Below are 19,119 nucleotides of genomic sequence, written 5' to 3' on the forward strand. Positions count from 1 at the left end.
AAGTATCTTACGAATATATGATGAACAATAATATTATCATTTATGTGTCCATCACCGGTAATTTTGAAAGAGGAATGTAAATTCCTTATACATACCATCACGGAATTGGAAACAAGACAAAGAATATGTAGGGATCGGCTGCTAGTACATACTTAAGCACATTCTCTTTTCCCGCGATATTTGAAAATTTTAGTCTTCCATCCTTTTATTTTTGTCTTGATTCTCTCCTTTATTAACTCTAGCTTCTTTTTTTGAAACGTCCCACAACAACCGGTAAACACAAATACATAACGGTGTCATTTATTTATCGTTGTCCAAGCAACAATAATATCTCAAAGTTCTGCTCCGCTCTCACTTTTTTACTGAAGCAGATTACTGATTTTTCTAGATTAACCATTTGCCAAGAGCTTTGATTAAATTTCCTTAAAATATCGGCTACACAACCTGCATTTTGATCGTTAATTGAACATAATTTAAAGGATTTATCGACATAAAATAATTTTTTTACGCTTAGCCCATATCTATTCAACTTTAGCACTTGGATTTCATTCAATTGTTGATTCAATATAGATTGCTACAACTCCTATCATCAAATACATAATCATTTTAATGCTCAATGATAAATTAGGTGAGATTTTAAGATTCTCTACAAACCCTAACTAGAATTTATATATAAGAAGAATTATTTTACATTATCCTAAAAACCAAAAGGAAAAACATCAAACAAAATTCAGCAGGTAAAGTCTTTTCTCCCCTTTCTTTCACTCATTTTTTGCTAATTCGATACTCTTTTTACTGTTTAAGAACAGAGAAAAGGTTCTCATTTGATTCCTATGTGTATATATATATTTATATCTGTGTGACATTCAATTGTTCCTTTTTATTTGGGGTGTTTTTGATGTTTCTTTCCAGGTGAAGTTTTGCTTTTTGTACTTGAATTTTTGGATTTTTACCTGATATAGGATCTGATGAGTGAAAATTACGGATTTTGTAGTTACCTGAAATAGGATTTATATATGTTCAATCAATTAATCAACTATGCATCAATCCGAACCTAGTTGAATTTACTGGTAATGGTAAGATTTTTCTGTCTATTTTGCAGCACTCTGATGATTTTCTCCGAATTCCAGTAATTTAGATCGGCTGTTTTGAGGTTCGATTATAATTCTTTTATGTTTTTTTCTTGCGAGTATGAATGTGAATGTTGTGTTTCTCTACTTTCGTATTGTATTTATATTTTTGCAAATTTGGTTGCAGGGTGCTACTAGAGGAGTGTGATCTTGTGTTCAAGTTGTGTTCTACGACTTGGTTGTGCTTGATTTATATCATCATCGAGATGAAAAGAAAAGTTTCAGCAGATTCTGGAACCATGCCAATTTCCGGGAAAGAACAGGTTTCAATCTGATTTCTTATTTACTGTTGATAATTGATCTAATGGTTCAAATCTTGAACAGAATATTTCTTTTTTGTATTCTATTATTTTTTCAATGGAGACATGTACATGATTATATAACTACAATTAAGTTACAATATACGGAAAGAACTAATATCTTCCTATTTTACAAAGATTACCGAAATCGAGTTCCTATATTAAAAGATAAGAGAATATCTCTATAAGTCCTAAAAATATCTCTACACTCCCCCTCAATTAGTTGGTGCATAGATGTCAAACATGCCCAACTTGCTCCGAAACTTGGAGAACATTTTACTCAAAACTGCTTTAGTAAGAAGATCAGTCAATTGGTCCTCCGATCGAATCTTGGGTAACTCTAATATCTTTCAAATTTTCCTTGATGAAAAACCTCTCTACTTCTACATGCTTGGTACAATCGTGTTGTACCGGATTGTGTGCAATATCACGTGCAGCCTTATTATCACAATATAGTTGGATTGGTGCCTTAGGTGGATAACCCAAAACTGTTAAGAGAAGTCTCAACCATAATGCTTCACATATTCCAAGTGTCATTCCTCTGAATTCCGCCTCTGCACTTGAGCGAGCAACTAACATTTCATTTTTTGCTTCTCCGTGTAACAAGATTTCCTCCCACAAAAGTGAAATATCCGAAGTAGACCGTGTGTCATCAATATCTCCAGCGTAGTCAGCATCACACTTAAAGAATTAGCAAGGTGTGGTCTTGTGCGTGCTAGGTACATCAATCTTCCTACAAGTCTCTGATATCTTCCTTTATCAACTGGGATTTGATCAGGTTCAACACTTAATTTCAAGCCTTCTTCAACAGGTGTATCAGCTGGTTGGCAAGTTGTCATGCCAGATTCCTTTAACAAATCTAAACAGTGCTTTCTATGGGATAAGAAAATTCATTTATATGATCTAGACACTTCAATTCCAAAGAAAAATTTTAATGGACCAAGGTCCTGTCATCAACATATACTGTTAGAATGATAAAGATTTTGATAATTGACAAATACAGAAACAGATGAAAGAAACAGGTTGTACAGACGTGTTCCTTACAAAACGAATCTGACTTTGATAAGGAGAACGTCAACAACGTGAATTAGAAGTTATAAAGCTGTAGAATTATTTTTTTTTTTTCAAGTAGCAACAAGTACAAAAAGTTTCAAAGGAGTTCAAAGCCAAGTGAAAGAAGGAAAACTAATTCCTATTTAAGGAAATCTATTTAAGGAAATTGTGCCTTCTTATTTATTTAAGGAAATTCTGTAGAAAAGAAGTCCAAGTAGAAGTCAACAAGGATTTGTAGAAGGCAAATACAAGTTAAATTATACAAGGATTTGTTGAAGTTTTGATCTATAAATAGGGAGCTATTTGCATCAAAATAAAGTGCGCACTTACATAGAGAGAAGATCAAAACACGATCAAGAAGTTTGAAAGAGTTTTGAGATTTATTGAGAGTGTAGCAATTTGTGAGGAAAAATTGTAAAATTGTATTCAAGAATCTTGTTTACAATCTGAGTTTTGTGAGTATTATAATTTCTTAGCTAGGAATTAGAGTTTATAATTCCTCTAGGAATTAGAGTTTATAATTCCTTAGGTTACATAGCTTTGTAATCTTTTGTTGAGACGTGAAATTTAATAAAGTGGAGTTAAATCCTACAGAGGTGTAGGTCGTGGTTTTTACCCTTGTGAGTTGGGGTTTTCCGCGATAAAATATTGTGTCATTATTTTATTTACTTCACAAAACGTAACTGCTGTAATTTTCCAAAGGAACATATAGAATAAACCTGTTCCTAAGGCAATTTGGGGGTCAGAATTCCAACATATACAATAAGGGCAGTAATTTTACCTTGTTGTCTCTTCAAGAGCAAAGTGTGATTGGTGTTGCTTTGAGTATAGCCAAATGCCTTCATAGATTTGGTAAATTTTCCAAACCACGCTCTTGATGATTGTATCAGTCCATAAAGTGATTTCTTCAATCTGCATATACTTTATGATCATGTGATCTCGGTATCCCGTACCCTGAATGATAGTCCATATATACTTCTTCAGAAAACTCACCATGTATAAAAGCATTTTTCACATCAAATTGTTGTAGTGGCCAATCAAAATTTGCAGCCAAGGATAATAGCACTCAAACTGTGTTGATTTTTGCAATAGGCGCAAATGTTTCGGTATAGTCGATTTCATAAGTCTGAGTATATCCCTTAGCCACCAACCTCGTTTTGAATCGTTCTATCATACCATCTGCTTTATACTTGACTGTATACACACATCGACATCCAACTATTTTCTTTCCTGGTGGACAATCGACAAGTTCCCATGTATCATTTTTTCCAATGATTTCATCTCTTCATCCATAGATGCTTTCCACTTGCGATCAGTTAAGGCTTCCTGCACATTGTTAGAAATAGATACAACAGATAATGATTTACAAATGACTTATTCTATCCCGACAAATGATTTTTAGACAAAAAAATGGCTCAATGGGTATCTAGTCCTACCAAAAAATCACCACTTAACCTTTTGATTGTCTTTGTACCATTTCTCATATAGTTCATCTTTTACAGTAGGTGGTTGTGTATTCCCACGAAGAAACAAAAGTTTCTCTCTTTTAGCTATATTCATCTCTATGATTTGAGACTACACATCATAATTTGTTTTATTTAGAATAATTCTTGCATTCAAAGAGGAATTTTCAGATTGAATGATAATCGGGGTAGAGTTAGAAGCATCTGATTTGCCTATGGCTCTGAAACCAAGTTAATATTGAGAACCCTAAATCCAAAAGCTCTCTTCTCTCTCTTTATTTTTCAAGCGATATATGGCGTGAATAGCAACCATGGTTGCTTCTGTTAAATTTGAAAAGATTCAAAAATAGATTAATGAGAAGATATGGTAGTTAGGAGGATAATTCTTATTTAATAGAAAAGTCAAGATAGCACCTTTTGTAGGTGAAATTTAGGTGAACCATAAATTTGTTTCACAAGGTAAATCTTGACATTTTGACATATTGTGATGACATCAATGGGAATGATTCACTCCTATAAATAAGTAGCTCCTAATTTATTTGTAACACATCTCTCACTTGCCTTGTCATCTCCTAAGACATTTGTTCTTCTTTCTCTCTTGTAGTATTTCACTTATACTCTTTTGGAGTGAAATAAATATTGGTTGGTTGTGTCCGAGGAGTAGGCAAAAGAAAAGAAAAGTTTGTCGAATCTTGTTAATTCCTGGTGTTCCTTTTTTTTTTTGTCTCATTTACTATTAATAATCTACCTTAAGATATAGCAGTTGTGATTCCATCACTCTCTATATATTCGGCTTCCGCAAAAATTGGTATCAGAGCCAAAGTATTATCTGAGTATGCTCTGTAATTGCAGCATAGTCTGAACTTCCACATCAGAAAAAGATTTACTTTGGTTCTTGCATTGTTAGCTAGTAAATAGTATTTGTCGTAAAAAGGGAGACAAGAAAATGATGAGTCCACATCGAGTGTCAATAATACGCATCATTGGCATCTTCGCTTATGATAGGAATTGTGTCAAATGCGAAATTTGTAGTTGAAATTTTTGACGGGTCAGGACATTTTGGAATGTGGCAAGGCGAGGTCCTTGATGTTCTTTTTCAATAAGGACTAGATATTTCCATAGAATAAAAGAAACCAGATGGTGTAGGAGAAAAATATTGGAAGATTATCAACCGTGTTGCTTGCGGTACCATTCAATCTTACCTTGCAAGAAAACACCATACACGAAGGAAACATATGCAAATAAATTATGGAATTCATTGGAGGAGATTCTTGAAGAAAAACAGTCAAAATAAGTTTTACATGAAAAGAAGACTGTTACGCTTCACTTATATTACTGGTAGTACAATAAATGATCATATCACCAGCTTTAATAAGTTGGCAACATATTTGTGGAATATGGACGTGACTTTTACGAATGGAGATATGGCCTTAATGTTGTTAAGTTCACTTCCCGATGAGTTTGAGCATCTTGAAATGACTCTAGTGCATGGGAATGATGAATTATCTATAGTTATGAACAAAGAAAGAGAAAAAAACAAAAAGGCGGAGAAGCAGAAGCACTGATTGTGAGAGGTCGTTCTCAAAATCATATGAGAATGAAGGAAGGGATATCAAAGTCAAGATCTAGACTCAGCAAAGATGAATTTACCCTTTGCAAAGAAAAAGGGCATTGGAAGAAAGACTGCCCAAAGTTTAATAGCAAAGCCAAACTAAATAATGGGAAGGCTGTCATGGCTTCAAATATGGTTGATTGTGATGACTCTGATTACTCACTAGTTACAACAGATCCATCCAAATCATTTGATGTATGGTTGATGGACTCAGCTTGTAGCTATCATATGTGTCCCAATCGGTACTGGTATATTTATTTACAAGAAGGAGAATGTGGAGTTATTCACACTGCAAAAAAATAATCCTCTTACCGCATATGGTGTTGGTTCAATCCGATTAAGGAGACATGATGGATTAAGTAGAACATTAACAGATGTTCGATATGTACCAGATTTGAAGAAAACTCTCATTTCTGTAGGAGCCTTAGAGTCAAAGAGGTTCAAAGTCATTGCAGATAATGGCGTGATGAGAATATGCTTTGGTGCACTGGTGGTAATGAAGGAAATTAGGAGAAATAATAACATGTGCCATTATCAAGGTAGTACAGTTATTGGGACAGCGACAACAACATCAATGACGACAAGAGGCAGAAATGACCAAGCTGTGCCATATGCGCTTGGGACATGCTGGAGGAAAATCCTTGAAAACTTTATCAGATCAAGGATTGCTAAAAGGAGTAAAAACTTGCAACTTGGAGTTTCGCGAGCATTTTGTCAAGGGAAAGCAAACAAGGGTTAAACGTGGAATAGCTATCCATAATACTAAAGGTATTTTGGATAATATTCATTCAGATGTTTGGGGTGCTTCCAAAACACCTTTTATGGTGTCCAGAGACAAGAAAAGTTATTTTCAGCAGGAATGTTACCTTTGATGAATCTGCCTTGACAAATAAGGTAATAGTTGAAGAAGTCAAACAAATTGATGGTGCTTCAAAGCAGGTGGAGTTTGAGGGAAAGATAATTTTCCCAACACAAGATCAAACGAGGAAACAACAGAAGATTTTCCTCTTGAAGGAGAGCCAGTGGAAGAGGATGTTCCATATCAAGAACCTCAACCATAACTTGAATCAATAGCAACCACCAAGCCAAAAAAAAAAATAAGAAAACCTGCTCGACTCAAAGATATGGTGACTTGTGCTAACTCAATTGGAGCCGATGACATTCCTACCGCTTATAAAAATGAAGTCCAAAGTTCACAAGAAGATAAGTGGAGGAATGTCATGGATGAAGAAATGCAGTCCCTTCATCAGAATCATACATGGAGATTGAAGAAAGCAATTGGGTGCAAATGGGTATTTGCAAAGAAAGAAGGATTTCCTAACAAAGAAGATTTTCTCTACAAAGCGAGATTGGTGGCCAAAGGATATGCTCAAAAGGAGGGAATTGATTATAATGAGGTATTTTCTCCGGTTGTGAAACACTCCTCCATTAGAGTTTTGTTGGCTTTGGTAGCACAGTTGAATTTGGAACTAGTTCAGTTGGATGTAAAAACTGCATTTTTACATGGAGACTTGGAAGAGGAAATCTACATGACTCAGCCAGAAGGATTCAAAGTTGATGGAAAATAAAATATGGTGTGCAAACTTGAAAAATCGTTATATGGATTGAAACAATCTTCTAGACAATGGTACAAATGATTTGACAAGTTTATGTTGCAGCACAAGTACATAAGAAGCACATACGATCATTGTGTATATTTGCGCAAGCTTGAAGATAATTCCTTTATATATATTCTCCTATATATTGATGATATGTTGATAGCTTCTAAAAGTCAAGAGGAAATTGAGAAGCTAAAGATTCAACTAAGAAAGGAGTTTGAGATGAAGGATTTAGGTGAGGCAAAGAAGATTCTTGGCATGGAGATAAAAAGAGATAGACATTCAAAAAAACTCTATTTATCTCAGAAAGAATATTTGAAGAGAGTACTGAATCGATTCAGTATGAATAAAAAAACGAAGTTGGTTAGCACTCCGCTTGCTCCTCATTTAAAGCTTAGTGATGCTATGTCACCTAAGAATGAAGTTGACGAGAATATATGTCAAGATTACCATACGCGAATGCTATTGGTAGCTTGATGTATGCAATGGTTTGCACAAGGCCAGATATTTCACACGTTGTTGAAGTTGTAAGCAGGTACATGCACAATCCTGGAAAGGATCATTGGCAGGCTGTAAAATGGATTTTACGGTATATTCATAACACTGTGGATGTTGGTTTGGTTTTCGAGCAGAAAGATAGTCAATATCTTGTTGGATATTGTGATTCAGATTATGGAGGTGATTTGGACAAACGAAGATCAACTACTGGTTATGTTTTCACTAATGCAAATGCACCAGTTAGTTGGAAGTCTACTTTGCAAACAGTTGTTTTGTCTACCACTGAGGTAGAGTACATGACAATTACAGAGGTTGCGAAGGAAGCAATATGGCTTCAAGGATTGCTTAGAGAGCTTGGTATTGGACAAGAAGGAATCACAATATTTTGTGATAGTTAGAGTGCTATTCAATTAGCAAAGAACCAAGTTTATTATGCAAGGACGAAGCACATTGACGTCCGATATCACTTCATACGAGACATCATAGATGATGGTGGAGTCATAAAGCAGAAAATTCATACTACGGATAATCCTGCCGATATGTTAACAAAAGTAGGACTGTGGTCAAGTTTCAACATTGTTTGAACTTGATCAACATTGTTAAACATTAAAGATTGAGGTTGAAGACACAATCAAAATTGTTGTTGAGAGAAAGTTGAAAATGGAGAATCTTGCCAAGGTGGAGATTTTTGTTAAATTTGACAAGATTCAAAAATGGATTAATGAGAAGATATGATAGTTAGGAGGATAATTCTTCTTTGGTAGAAAACTCAAGATAGCAAATTTTGTAGGTAAAATTTAGGTGAACCATGAATTGGTTTCACAAGGTAAATCTTGACATTTTGACATATTGTTATGTCATAAATGACATCAATAGGAAGAATTCACTCCTATATAAATAGGTAGCTCCTAATTCATTTGTAACACATCTCTCACTTGCCTTGTCATCTCCTAAGACATTTGTTCTTCTTTCTCTCTTGTAGAATTTCACTTGTACTCCTTTGGAATGAAATAAATATTGGTTGGTTGTGTCCGAGGAGTAGGCAAAAGAAAACAAAAGTTTGCCGAACCTCGTTAATTCCCGGTGTTCCTTTTTTTGTTGTCTCATTTACTATTAATTAGCTACCTTAAGATATAGCAGTTGTGATTCCATCACTCTCTATATATTCGGCGTCCGCAATAACTTCTCCCTCTCCCCAGTCATTCTTTTACATGGAAAACCCACAGTGGTGTTTGACTCCAAAGACATAGAAACGTTTATCACGGAAGAAAATTTAAATTACGCTCTCATTGTCAAATTCTCACGTGGAAGGCCTGAACTTCTAGATATACGGAAAATATTTCCTCAACAATTAGGATTTAAGGGTGAATGTAACATTGGGTTATTAGAAAGTCGGTATGTGCTGCTGCGGTTCACTTTAAAGGAAGATTATATTGCAATCTTTTCAAAAACTAGTAGGTCAATTAAGTTCGTTGGTACTGTTATACCGTTCAGAATCCAAAAGTGGACTCCCTCTTAGCTCATTCTCTATATTTTTTTTATGCTCAATCTTTCCGTGGAAGAATCAATGGCCAATGGTTCTACAACTGCAACAGCACTGATTTCCCAATATCATGCTAAGAATAGCTAGGATTTCCAGAAGAAGATGCCATTCGTTTGATAAGAAATAAAAAAAAATATCGAAAATTCATAGTCCTAGGGAAGAAACCTCCATTGCAATGGCATGAATTTCTTTCCCAAGTTTAGCCTGTCAATATTTTGCTCGTACTGCTCTGTTTTCAATGGCTTAAAAGTCGAGGTGAATCTTTTAAAGATTCTTCCAAAAAGTATTTGAGTTCAATTCAATGATTTAGTCACTGGTGAAATTACAAACATATGGCAAAAAATCAGGTATGATTATGTACCATATAATTGTAAGAGATGTAAGCATCAGAGGCATGGAGAAACTAATTGTCGAACTCTCACCGATGGTCAAGTTGATGCCATGGTCAGTGAAAATCATATTGAAGGAGAAAATTTTCAAGGAGATCTTTGTGATCATCTCAATGCTAAAAAAACTGATTTAAATAGGCTGAAAATCGGTGAAAAAGATGTAACTGTTAAAGATTTATATGTAGAGCTGAAAAGAGTTGTGTTCAAGATCAAAATTTGGTGCGCCAAAATTCTGGCCAGCGCCTAAGCAAACTCAATGTTGGACGACTATTCTTCAGGGAATCAAATGTTATCCTTAATTCCTCAAACTGGTGAGTCTTCGCGGCAAAGTTGTAATTCAGATGATCGTGTTGGAGTTGAAGAGCAACTCGTTGTGCATTCACATCAGCAAAATAAGTATGAGGCAAAGTGATAAGCACACTCCTAGGGAACTTCATGATGCTATACAGGCTATAAAATCTGATGCGCGACTTGAGAATTTGGCAATTTGATGGGAAGGAAAAATTGCAGAATCTGAGCATGGTAATTTGAAACCTTTGGAAGCTATCTATTTGCAAGTTGAAATTTCTAGTTGTGCTGAGAATGCAACTGGGAATTGGAACATAATTGCACAAAAAAAAAAACAATTTCTAAGTGTATTGGTTCCTCAGCAAGTCGAAGTAAATATCCACGAAATAAGAATCAGGTAACTACTTATCTAGTTGTTCAATCTAATGGATCAAAGGACATTGTTTGTACAAATACGTTTGAAGCATTCAGGGTGGAGAAGGAATTAGAGTTAATTGATTCTAATCCCTCGAAGTAGACAATTTTGGTTCGAGTAGATCCTGATAGTAATATACAATCTAACAGTTAGCACACCAATTGGAGTATGTAGCATGCAGACCGAAAAATATGGTAATGTTATGAGTTCTACAGTAGCTAAGGCTATCCAAGAAAGTCAGGCTGTCATGTTACTCATACCCAATTCAGCGATCAAGCCACCTATGGTCACATTGAGCATCTCAGCTCATGAGGTCACTTCCCAAAATTTGGATTCACCTGATGAATAATATCAAGGCGAATTTGGACAGCTCTTATCAACCACAGGGAATGATAAAATTTTGGCGGAAGGTACGTCACCACTCTCTCTCAAGCTAATTTTACAAATGATTTGTTAATTTCAAAAGAAAAACAAGGGGAGATGAGTACTCCTAGGTGGGCTGATTTGGTTGATGAAGAAGAGCATGTTTCACCTCCTCTTTTAAATAGAAAATCGAGTACACATGCTCTAGGATTTGTACCTAAAAGTACAATCGCAAAGAAGAATGAACAAGAGTCTTTAGCATCAGGATTTAGTCCAATTAATGCTTATGCTAGTGATTTGGGCGATGATTCTTTTGACGAGGATGAGGATGAGGAAGATAATATGTTGGACATATTCTTTGATAAAGTGATTAGAGATGGGGATATCTCACCTAGGCATCAAAGAAGTGGAAGCAACAAAAAAAAAAAGGAGACACATGGAAGACAACACAGTTGGGATGGTAAAGTGACAGGAGAGTTTGTTCCAAGGCACTTGCTGATGCAACTTGCAAAGCAAAATCATATCACAGTGTCAATAGCTTCAACAAGATCCAATACATTCAAAAAGCAATGATGAAGCATCAAATTTTGTTGGGCATATTTGAAGAAGAAGAAAAGAGGAAAATGCTTCAGGTTACTATAGATGGGCTATCTATCATTATAAATTCACACATTTGTAAAAGTAAGTTTGAGGTTGAAAGGACTTCAAAGACAACCCTAGACCCCGCTCTTTCCTTTCCCTCTCTCTATGGTGACTTGAATAGCAGCCATAGTTGCTTCGCCCTCTCCCCAGCCTCCGGCTGTGGGAGAGACAAACGTCAACCTTAATACAAAAGCATCCAATGCAGCGATCCTTAAACCACAACAAACGACCCAAAACCTGTTAAAACCCATACTAAAGCCCATTGAGTTTATTTATGGAGAACCCACTGTGAGATTTTCAATGGAAGAAAGAGATCATTTGCTAGGGAAGTTTACATCAAGCCATGATTATCAAATTTGCTCATGGAAAACCGGTGTTATCCGAGTTGCGAAAGCTTTTGCCAGAGTAATTTGATGTTAAAGGAAATTGTAACATTGGACAACTTGATTTTCGTCATTTTTTGGTTAGGTTTGATTTATATGAGGACTTTGCACAGGTTCTGTCAAATTCTTATGGATATTTTAAGTTTGATGGTGAAGAGAATTTCTCCAGAATTTTTCTGGACACCATCATTCAACCCTAAAGAGGAAACACCGAAAGCCTGAATATGGAATTCATTGTCAGAGTTACCTACAGATCTCTTTGAAAGAAGGTCCTTATTATCGATAGTGACAGCGGCAGGAAAGCCTATTGCGGTGGATAAAGCAACACAAGATCGAACCAGGCCAAGTACTGGTAGGGTTAAGATAATCCTAGACTTATTAGATAAGCATCCAAATTGTGTCAGACTACAGTTTTTGGAGAAAGAATTGGGTAAAATTATTGAACATTATCAGAAAATTGTCTATGATTATCTTCCACTGTATTGCACTCGTTGTAAACATCGAGGACATGAACAAAATAATTGTCGCTTGTTGATGAGGAAAATGGTGCAGCCTGATTCTGAGGCTAACAATACGGAACAATTAAAGGGAGATGCACGTGATTTTTTGAATGATAAGAGAGCTGGGCAAGAAGATATTGAAAAACATGTAGGTGATCAAAATATTGGGCAGCAATTAGCTGAGAAAATTAATTCGAACAAGGACAATTCTTTGGCTATTTCTGCGGGGGTAGAAGGTGGAAATCAAATAGCCAGACCTACTGAAATTAGAACTTCAGAACTAAATGTCTCTGTTGTAGCGACAACAGAGAATCAAATCCCTGTAGAGAGATAGTACAACACCAAATAGATGTTTCGGGTGGCTGCAATAATCAACAAGGTGTGGCTATTGGTGATATAGTTGATTATGTTGGAGTTCAAGAGCACAACAGTGAAACAATTGCAAAAGCTTTGGTCACAACATCGCAATGGCGATTATGGGCAGCAACTAAATGGCAATGATGTTGGAAAATCGAAGTGTTACTGATGCGCGGCTTAATATTGAAATTACCGCAGCTTCAAAACTTAATGACTTGCAAGCTGAAAATTCTAATAGAGAAGAGAGTGCATCTGGAAATTGGACTGTTATTGCACACAAAAATTCAGTTGGTAGTCGTATTGGTTCCTCGACAAGTCGAAGTAATTTTTCAAGTCAAGAGTAAGGGGTGACTGAGTGCGTTGATCCTAATTTAACTTTACCAACTCGAAATGTGTTTGAACCAATATCGGCTACTAGAAAAAATCAACTAGAGCATTGTATAGAGAACGGTATGTCATCTCTCTCATGCTAAATCGACAAACGATTTTATTATCTCTAAGGAAAAACAAGGAGAGATAAGTGTTTCTAGATGGGATCATTTGTATGATGAAGAAGAACAAGGTATACCTCCTCCTTTGAATAGCAAGTTAAGCCCATAGGCTCCAATATTTGTGCCTAAAAGTGTGATCGCAAAGAAGAATGAGTCAGGAGCCTTAGCATCAGGAGTTAGCCAATGTATTTATTTGGGAGAGAAACTATTTGAAGAGGATGAAGAAGAGTTAGATATATGTTTGATAAACTGGCTAGGGATGGGGATCTTTCACCTAGGAAACAAAGAAGCGAAAACAACAAAAACAAGAAAAAGACACATGGAAGACAACATAGTTGGGATAGTAAGGTGACAGAGAAATTTGTTCCAAGGCAAAGCAGAATTTTATGACAGTTTCAACAACTTTGACAAGATCCAATAAGTCCAAGAAGAAGTGATGAACTATCAAGTGTTATTGGACGAATATGAAGAAGAGGACAAGAAGAAAATATTTAGTTTTAGAACTATCTTTTTTAGTGTTCATACATATATAAAAAGAAGTTTGAGGTTGATAACTCAACCTTCTTCTTTACGTATATATTTTTGCATTATTTAAGTATCTTCATTCGTCATATCATCATAGAGTGTATAATAAACTCTGTAATGTTCATAGAATACTTAGTTTTCTCTAACTCTTATTTTCTTCATGCTTGTTAATTAGTAGAGGTTTGTTACCTCATTAGGATTGGTAAGGTAAGGCCTAGCCTCCCTTGCATGTACTTATTCACGTTGAGGATCTTATCTTATTATTAATAAAAGGCCACTAGACGCCCTGTCTAGTGGTATAAATTTGTTTTTAAAAATAAGTTTGAGGTTGATAACTCAACTTTCTTCTTGGATTTTATTGTGCATTATTTAAGCATTCTCATTTGTAATATCATCATAGAGTGTATTACGAATTCTGTGATTATCTAAGAATATCTAGTTCTCTCTAGCTCTTATTTTTCTTCATGCTTGTTAATTAGTAGAGGTATGTTACCTAATAGGTTTGACAAGGTAAGGCCTAGCCCCCCTTGCTTGTACTCATTTTTGTTGATGATTTTTGTTTTGATAAAACACTGCTAGACACTCTGTCTAGTAGTAGTAGTACTAGTTGTGTGTGTGTATATATATATATAAAAGAAAGAGAGTACATGATTATATAACTACAACTGAGTTACAGTATATGGAAAGAACTAATATATTCCTATTTTACAAAGATTACCGTAATCGAGTTCCTATTTTGAAAAATTACACAATGTCTCTACAAGTCCTAAAAGTATCTCTACAGTAACTGTGTAACACTTATCAGTTTTCTGCTGAAGGCCTCTCAAAGTGAGAGAGTCTTTCCATTATATAGAGAAAATAAAGATAACATCACTATGAATGACATTAAAATACTTTATAGCACGACAACCAAAATTAGGAAAATGAAGAGTTTTACTTTTACCTAATTTACAAGTAGAACAATCAATGGAAGCAACTGAAAATTGATTTTTATGTCTTAATAAACCAGAATTTGATAAATGAGACAACACAACAGAATTTGAATGTCCTAGACGCTTATGTCAAACCTTAGTCTTACTAGCAGTAGAAGTACAAGCAAAAGATAGAACGGGAGGAATGGAAAGTGTATAGTAAACAATCGTCCAACTTTAGGCACCTTTTGATTATCCTTCCCGACACCTGATCTTGCACAAGACAACCATTACGAGAAAAATTTACATCACAATTGTTATCTACCAATTGTCCAACTAAAATAAGACTAGTTGAGAGCTTTTGTGAAACAAAAACATTCTTGAAAGTTGGATTAATGTCCCAAACCTTAGTAATGGGTAAATTACTGCCATTGGCAATCTGTAATTGTGATGAACCTTGATACTTAGGAACCTTTTCTAGGATGCTCGTTGAGTTGGTCATATAATTGGAATCACCTAAATAAACAATCCAAAAATTAGATATAACATCATTACCTTGTAATCAAATGGTGAAAAGGCTGACACGATCATTTGTTGTACCATTTTAGGAGTAAGAACTTGCCCTGAAGATGAGTTATCATTAGTGGAATAATTTATACCAGCCTAAAAAGCATTGATCCTACGATTTTGAGGACTCGTGGGACACTCTTTGATAATGTGTCCTTGTTGTTTACAATAATTACAAAACTTATAGTTACAATTGCTAGCAATATGACCATATACCTTGCAACTTTAACATTGAGTTCTACTCACATCCCTACCATTTTCTTTGCCTTGAGCAGCAAATGCAACAGTGACATCATTTTCTTTCTTAAAAAACATTTTGTGTAACAAGACGTTGCTCTTCACGAAGTAATTCCCTAAAGCAAACATCTAAAGAGGGAGACGGGTCACGATTCATCAATTTAGAACGAACACTCTCAAAGTTGGAGCATAATTTCATAAAAAAAATTGTCTCGCTTGCTTTGCTCATAAACTGCCTGAATCATTGATAAAGATACAGTAGGTATTTTGACATAGACAATATTTTTTAAATTCAGCCCATAAGTTCTGAAATCCAGAAAAATAATCATGAACAGAAAGACCTCCTTGAGAGTAATTAGCAATTTCATACTTTAACAGAAAGCGTTTTGCGCTATTATCTTGGTTGTAAACCTTTTGTAAGTAATCTCACATGACCTTAGCTGTCTTGTATACGGTTGAGATTAAGAATAATAAGAGGATCAATTGACCCTAGAATCCATGTCATCACCCGAGCATCTTTAATCTTCCATTCACCTAGGTTTGTTGCATTAGTATGAGCAAGATCGCTTCCATCTATATGGACCCATAGTTCTTTTGCCGGAGACAAACAACTGAAACTGAAACTCCCTAGAAGAATATCTTTTTCTAGCAAAACGATCACTGAAGGACTCAAAGTGATGTGAATTCATACTTTTAAATAGTTGTGAAAACTACAAAGACCTCAACTAGAGCGTGAACACTTTTAAATGGAGGCCCAACATCGGTGAACAATAAATTGGGATGGGTATGGCTCTAATACCATGTCAATTTCTCTGCTGAATGTCTCTCAAAGTGAAAGAGTCATTCCATTATATAGAGAAAATAAAGATTACATCCCTAAAGATCCGTCATTCCTATTCCTAAAGATCAGTTATTCTATCTCTACAAATCTGCTATTCAATCCCTCTAAATTTGTCTTGCTATCCCTCCAAATCAACTATTCTATCACAATATTTATTCCTTAGATTCTACAACAAATGTATATGATCGTGCTAATTTATGTCTCTATATATTTACATTGATATATACAATCATTTAGTTGTCATCATGCTAACAACACTTGCTTTCATCATGTATTTGCAGCCTGGAGCTCTTGCCCGACAGTCTAATAACTCTTCTTCTGTTCTTCCTTGTAAGAAGAGGTGGTACTCTTCTTCTGTTCTTCCTTGTAAGAAGAGGTGGTACTCTTTGCTCTATTCTCGTGCACCAATCCATGCTTCAAGAAATGTTGAGGATCTAGTGAAACCAGCATTGGCCGAAAAATTAGCTGGCCGGGAAGCTTTAGGTACGGAAAAAGTTTCTGTCAAGAAGAAAGTTGTTCCCAAACAAGGGGAAAGCCACAGTAAACTTGAACTTCCTGCCGATTCAGGGCACAGTGATAAAGGAAAGCATGTTGTTGGAGCTAGTGAGCAGGAATTTAATTTTCCCATCTCATCAATTCATCCTTCTCTGCGTCACAAGTCTGCAAATGTGATTCGTGTTAGTCTTGGTAGTACTTTTCGAGGGTTTGACTTATCAGTACTGCAGTCAAAGTCAGAACCTGTAGAAGAAGCCTTGCTACAAGCTAATGAAGTTGATACTGCTGCTAAAGAGCTAAATGTATGCAGTGATAAAGTGGAGGCATCTGTTCCCGCGAGCATGAATGAAGATCACAAGGTATACAAAAAGACACAAGACACATATAATTTGGTTGCAAGTGGTGAGGGGTCGGCAAATGATGGGGAAAAGATAATTAAATCAGTTGGTACTGAGAGATTGGGGTGTGTCGGACAGGATGAGGAATGTGAAGAAGGTGAAATCCGAGAATACATGATGCAGTCGATTGTAGAAGACCCAATGACTAAGGGAATTGATTCAGGCAAAAACAGTGAACCTTCAAGTAAAAATGTTCATTCTTCTCTTTGCTTCACTAATGCAGAGTCTCATGAGGACTTTGTGAAAGCCTGTGATGAGAAAGCTGAAAAAGATCTTCAGAATGTCGCTGTATTCAGACCTGAAACGGGTAGGCCGCTGCCTTCAAGAAGTGGAAGAGAGAGGTATTCTTATATGGAGGAGGAGATATTCCATCTACAAAGGAATAGGTGATTTTTCTTTTTATTGCTGTATCATTTATAGTTATTTTCTTTTTTATAATGCTGCTCAACACTTGACTTTTTATTACTGTGCTTTTTCCAGAGATGAAATCTATGGCTATGGTCCTAAATTTGTGCGAGATAGGTTTCAGGACAGTTCATTTGGTAGCTCAAGGGGGGACTTCATGCATGGAAGAGGGAGAGGCTGGGGCCGTGGCCGGTATTCTGGGCCTGATTTTGAAAGGTTTGGAGGTGTTGCTGATTATCCCTTTAGACATAAACGTACAGCTCCTGCTTGGGAATCTGCAGATGAGCGTAATGACTATGATGGTGCTGCCTTTGGTACTAATAGGAGGAGGAAGCCATTAAATGATGACTTGCCTTCATTACGACATCCACCTGCACGTCGACAGTCCCCTAATGGAAGAGAAGATGCTGCAATGATGGGCACTCAAAGGCTTCGTAGAGCTCCCAGCAATATCAGCCCAAGAAGAGGCACTGATAAAGATGGCTTTGCGTATGTTGATATTCGACATGGTGAGAAGTTCGATAGACACTTTCCAGCTGATCGGAATAGTCATTTGGCTCAGGGTGATACAGAGATTACTGCGATGCAGAGAAGCGGTTTCCCTCGAATGAGGTCAAAATCTCCTATTAGGTCCCGTACATGGTCCCTTCCTCCGAGGAGATTGACGGAAGAATTGTATGGTCGTCAGCACAGGTCTCCGGTTAAGTACAGGGAAGATAGAACGAGGCCTTCTTCACGGACTTCTTTTACTGAAGAAGCAATAGCCCCTCAAAGGCGAGACCCTCCTTCTTATAGTTCTCATCGTCAGAGTGATAGGTGGGATGTGGATGGTGTACAGGAGTACGGGCATCCGAGGTCTCATTATAACAGAGGGAGTGCACCTGATCGGGAGAGGGCTGATAGTGTTAGGTACTTTGATGAGCCGAAACATACTGGTAGATTACCTGAGATTCACGGTGGTGAAAGAAGGAAGTATGGCGAGAGGCAAATGAGAAATGTGAAAGAGCAAGAAGGCGGTGGTAATCGTAGACGGAGGCATGAAGAAGAATTTGATGGCTCCAGATTGAAGAAAAGAAGATTTTGAGCTGTTAGCTTACTGAACCTGTAATATTGATCATGGGAAAAACTTTTTTTTGCTTTAAACTTGTTTCCGATAGACTGTCCATTGAACGCGCTTTTTAATATTCTCAACTGTGACTTTTAAGACATGAATGCTGGTAGTTTAAGTTACTCTTTGTGTATTGTTTTTAGGCCTTAAATGCAGCTTTTAGCCGTCCTTTCTGAACATAACAGAGAGAACATTAACACTACCTTGGAAGGTAGGACTGTTTCGGATAGTGTGTATGTAGACCGTATTCCCACCTTTCCTAGCTAGAGAGACTATTTTCGATAGACTCAGGTCAAGAAAAAACATAATAAAGTATAGTTCAAGAAAAAGGAAGAAATAGTAAAGTACTAGTAAAACATGACAACATCCTCAAAATAATTCTCATACACATTGAATGCCGAATTTTAAAACTTCTCTAAAAGAATAACTGCAGCAATACATACCTGAATCGACATATTAATAAAAAGGCGGAAGGATCTAATAGACGTCTATACTTGGCTCCGTTTTTCACTTGGACCCTTCAATTCACGTCTTTGTCAATTGAACACTTAAAGTTATTACAGCAGACTATTTTAAACCCCACTGACCATATGTGTCTTCCAATTGCG

At 36.2% G+C, this 19,119-nt stretch overlaps 1 protein-coding gene across 1 annotated transcript; it reads left to right on the plus strand.

The window, feature by feature from the left end:
- The first annotated feature begins 1,336 nt into the window (after positions 1-1,336).
- On the plus strand, positions 1,337-18,487 carry LOC107017296. Its single transcript, XM_015217560.1, has 5 exons — positions 1,337-1,393; positions 16,387-16,445; positions 16,482-17,384; positions 17,479-18,307; positions 18,377-18,487. Exons 1-5 carry the CDS (start codon positions 1,337-1,339, stop codon positions 18,485-18,487), a joined length of 1,959 nt encoding a protein of 652 aa, XP_015073046.1.
- The last annotated feature ends 632 nt before the right edge of the window (positions 18,488-19,119 follow it).

Source organism: Solanum pennellii, chromosome 4 (assembly GCF_001406875.1).
Source record: "Solanum pennellii chromosome 4, SPENNV200".
Classification (NCBI taxonomy): Eukaryota; Viridiplantae; Streptophyta; class Magnoliopsida; order Solanales; family Solanaceae; genus Solanum; species Solanum pennellii.

Excerpts from the sequence above, each read along its gene's own strand:
- LOC107017296 (XM_015217560.1), top strand. The coding sequence starts at position 1,337 with ATGAAAAGAAAAGTTTCAGCAGATTCTGGAACCATGCCAATTTCCGGG. Across the intron at positions 16,446-16,481 it reads GTTCTTCCTTGTAAGAAGAG|GTGGTACTCTTTGCTCTATT; the intron begins GTGGTACTCTTC and ends TTGTAAGAAGAG. Across the intron at positions 18,308-18,376 it reads ATCGGGAGAGGGCTGATAGT|TATGGCGAGAGGCAAATGAG; the intron begins GTTAGGTACTTT and ends GAAAGAAGGAAG.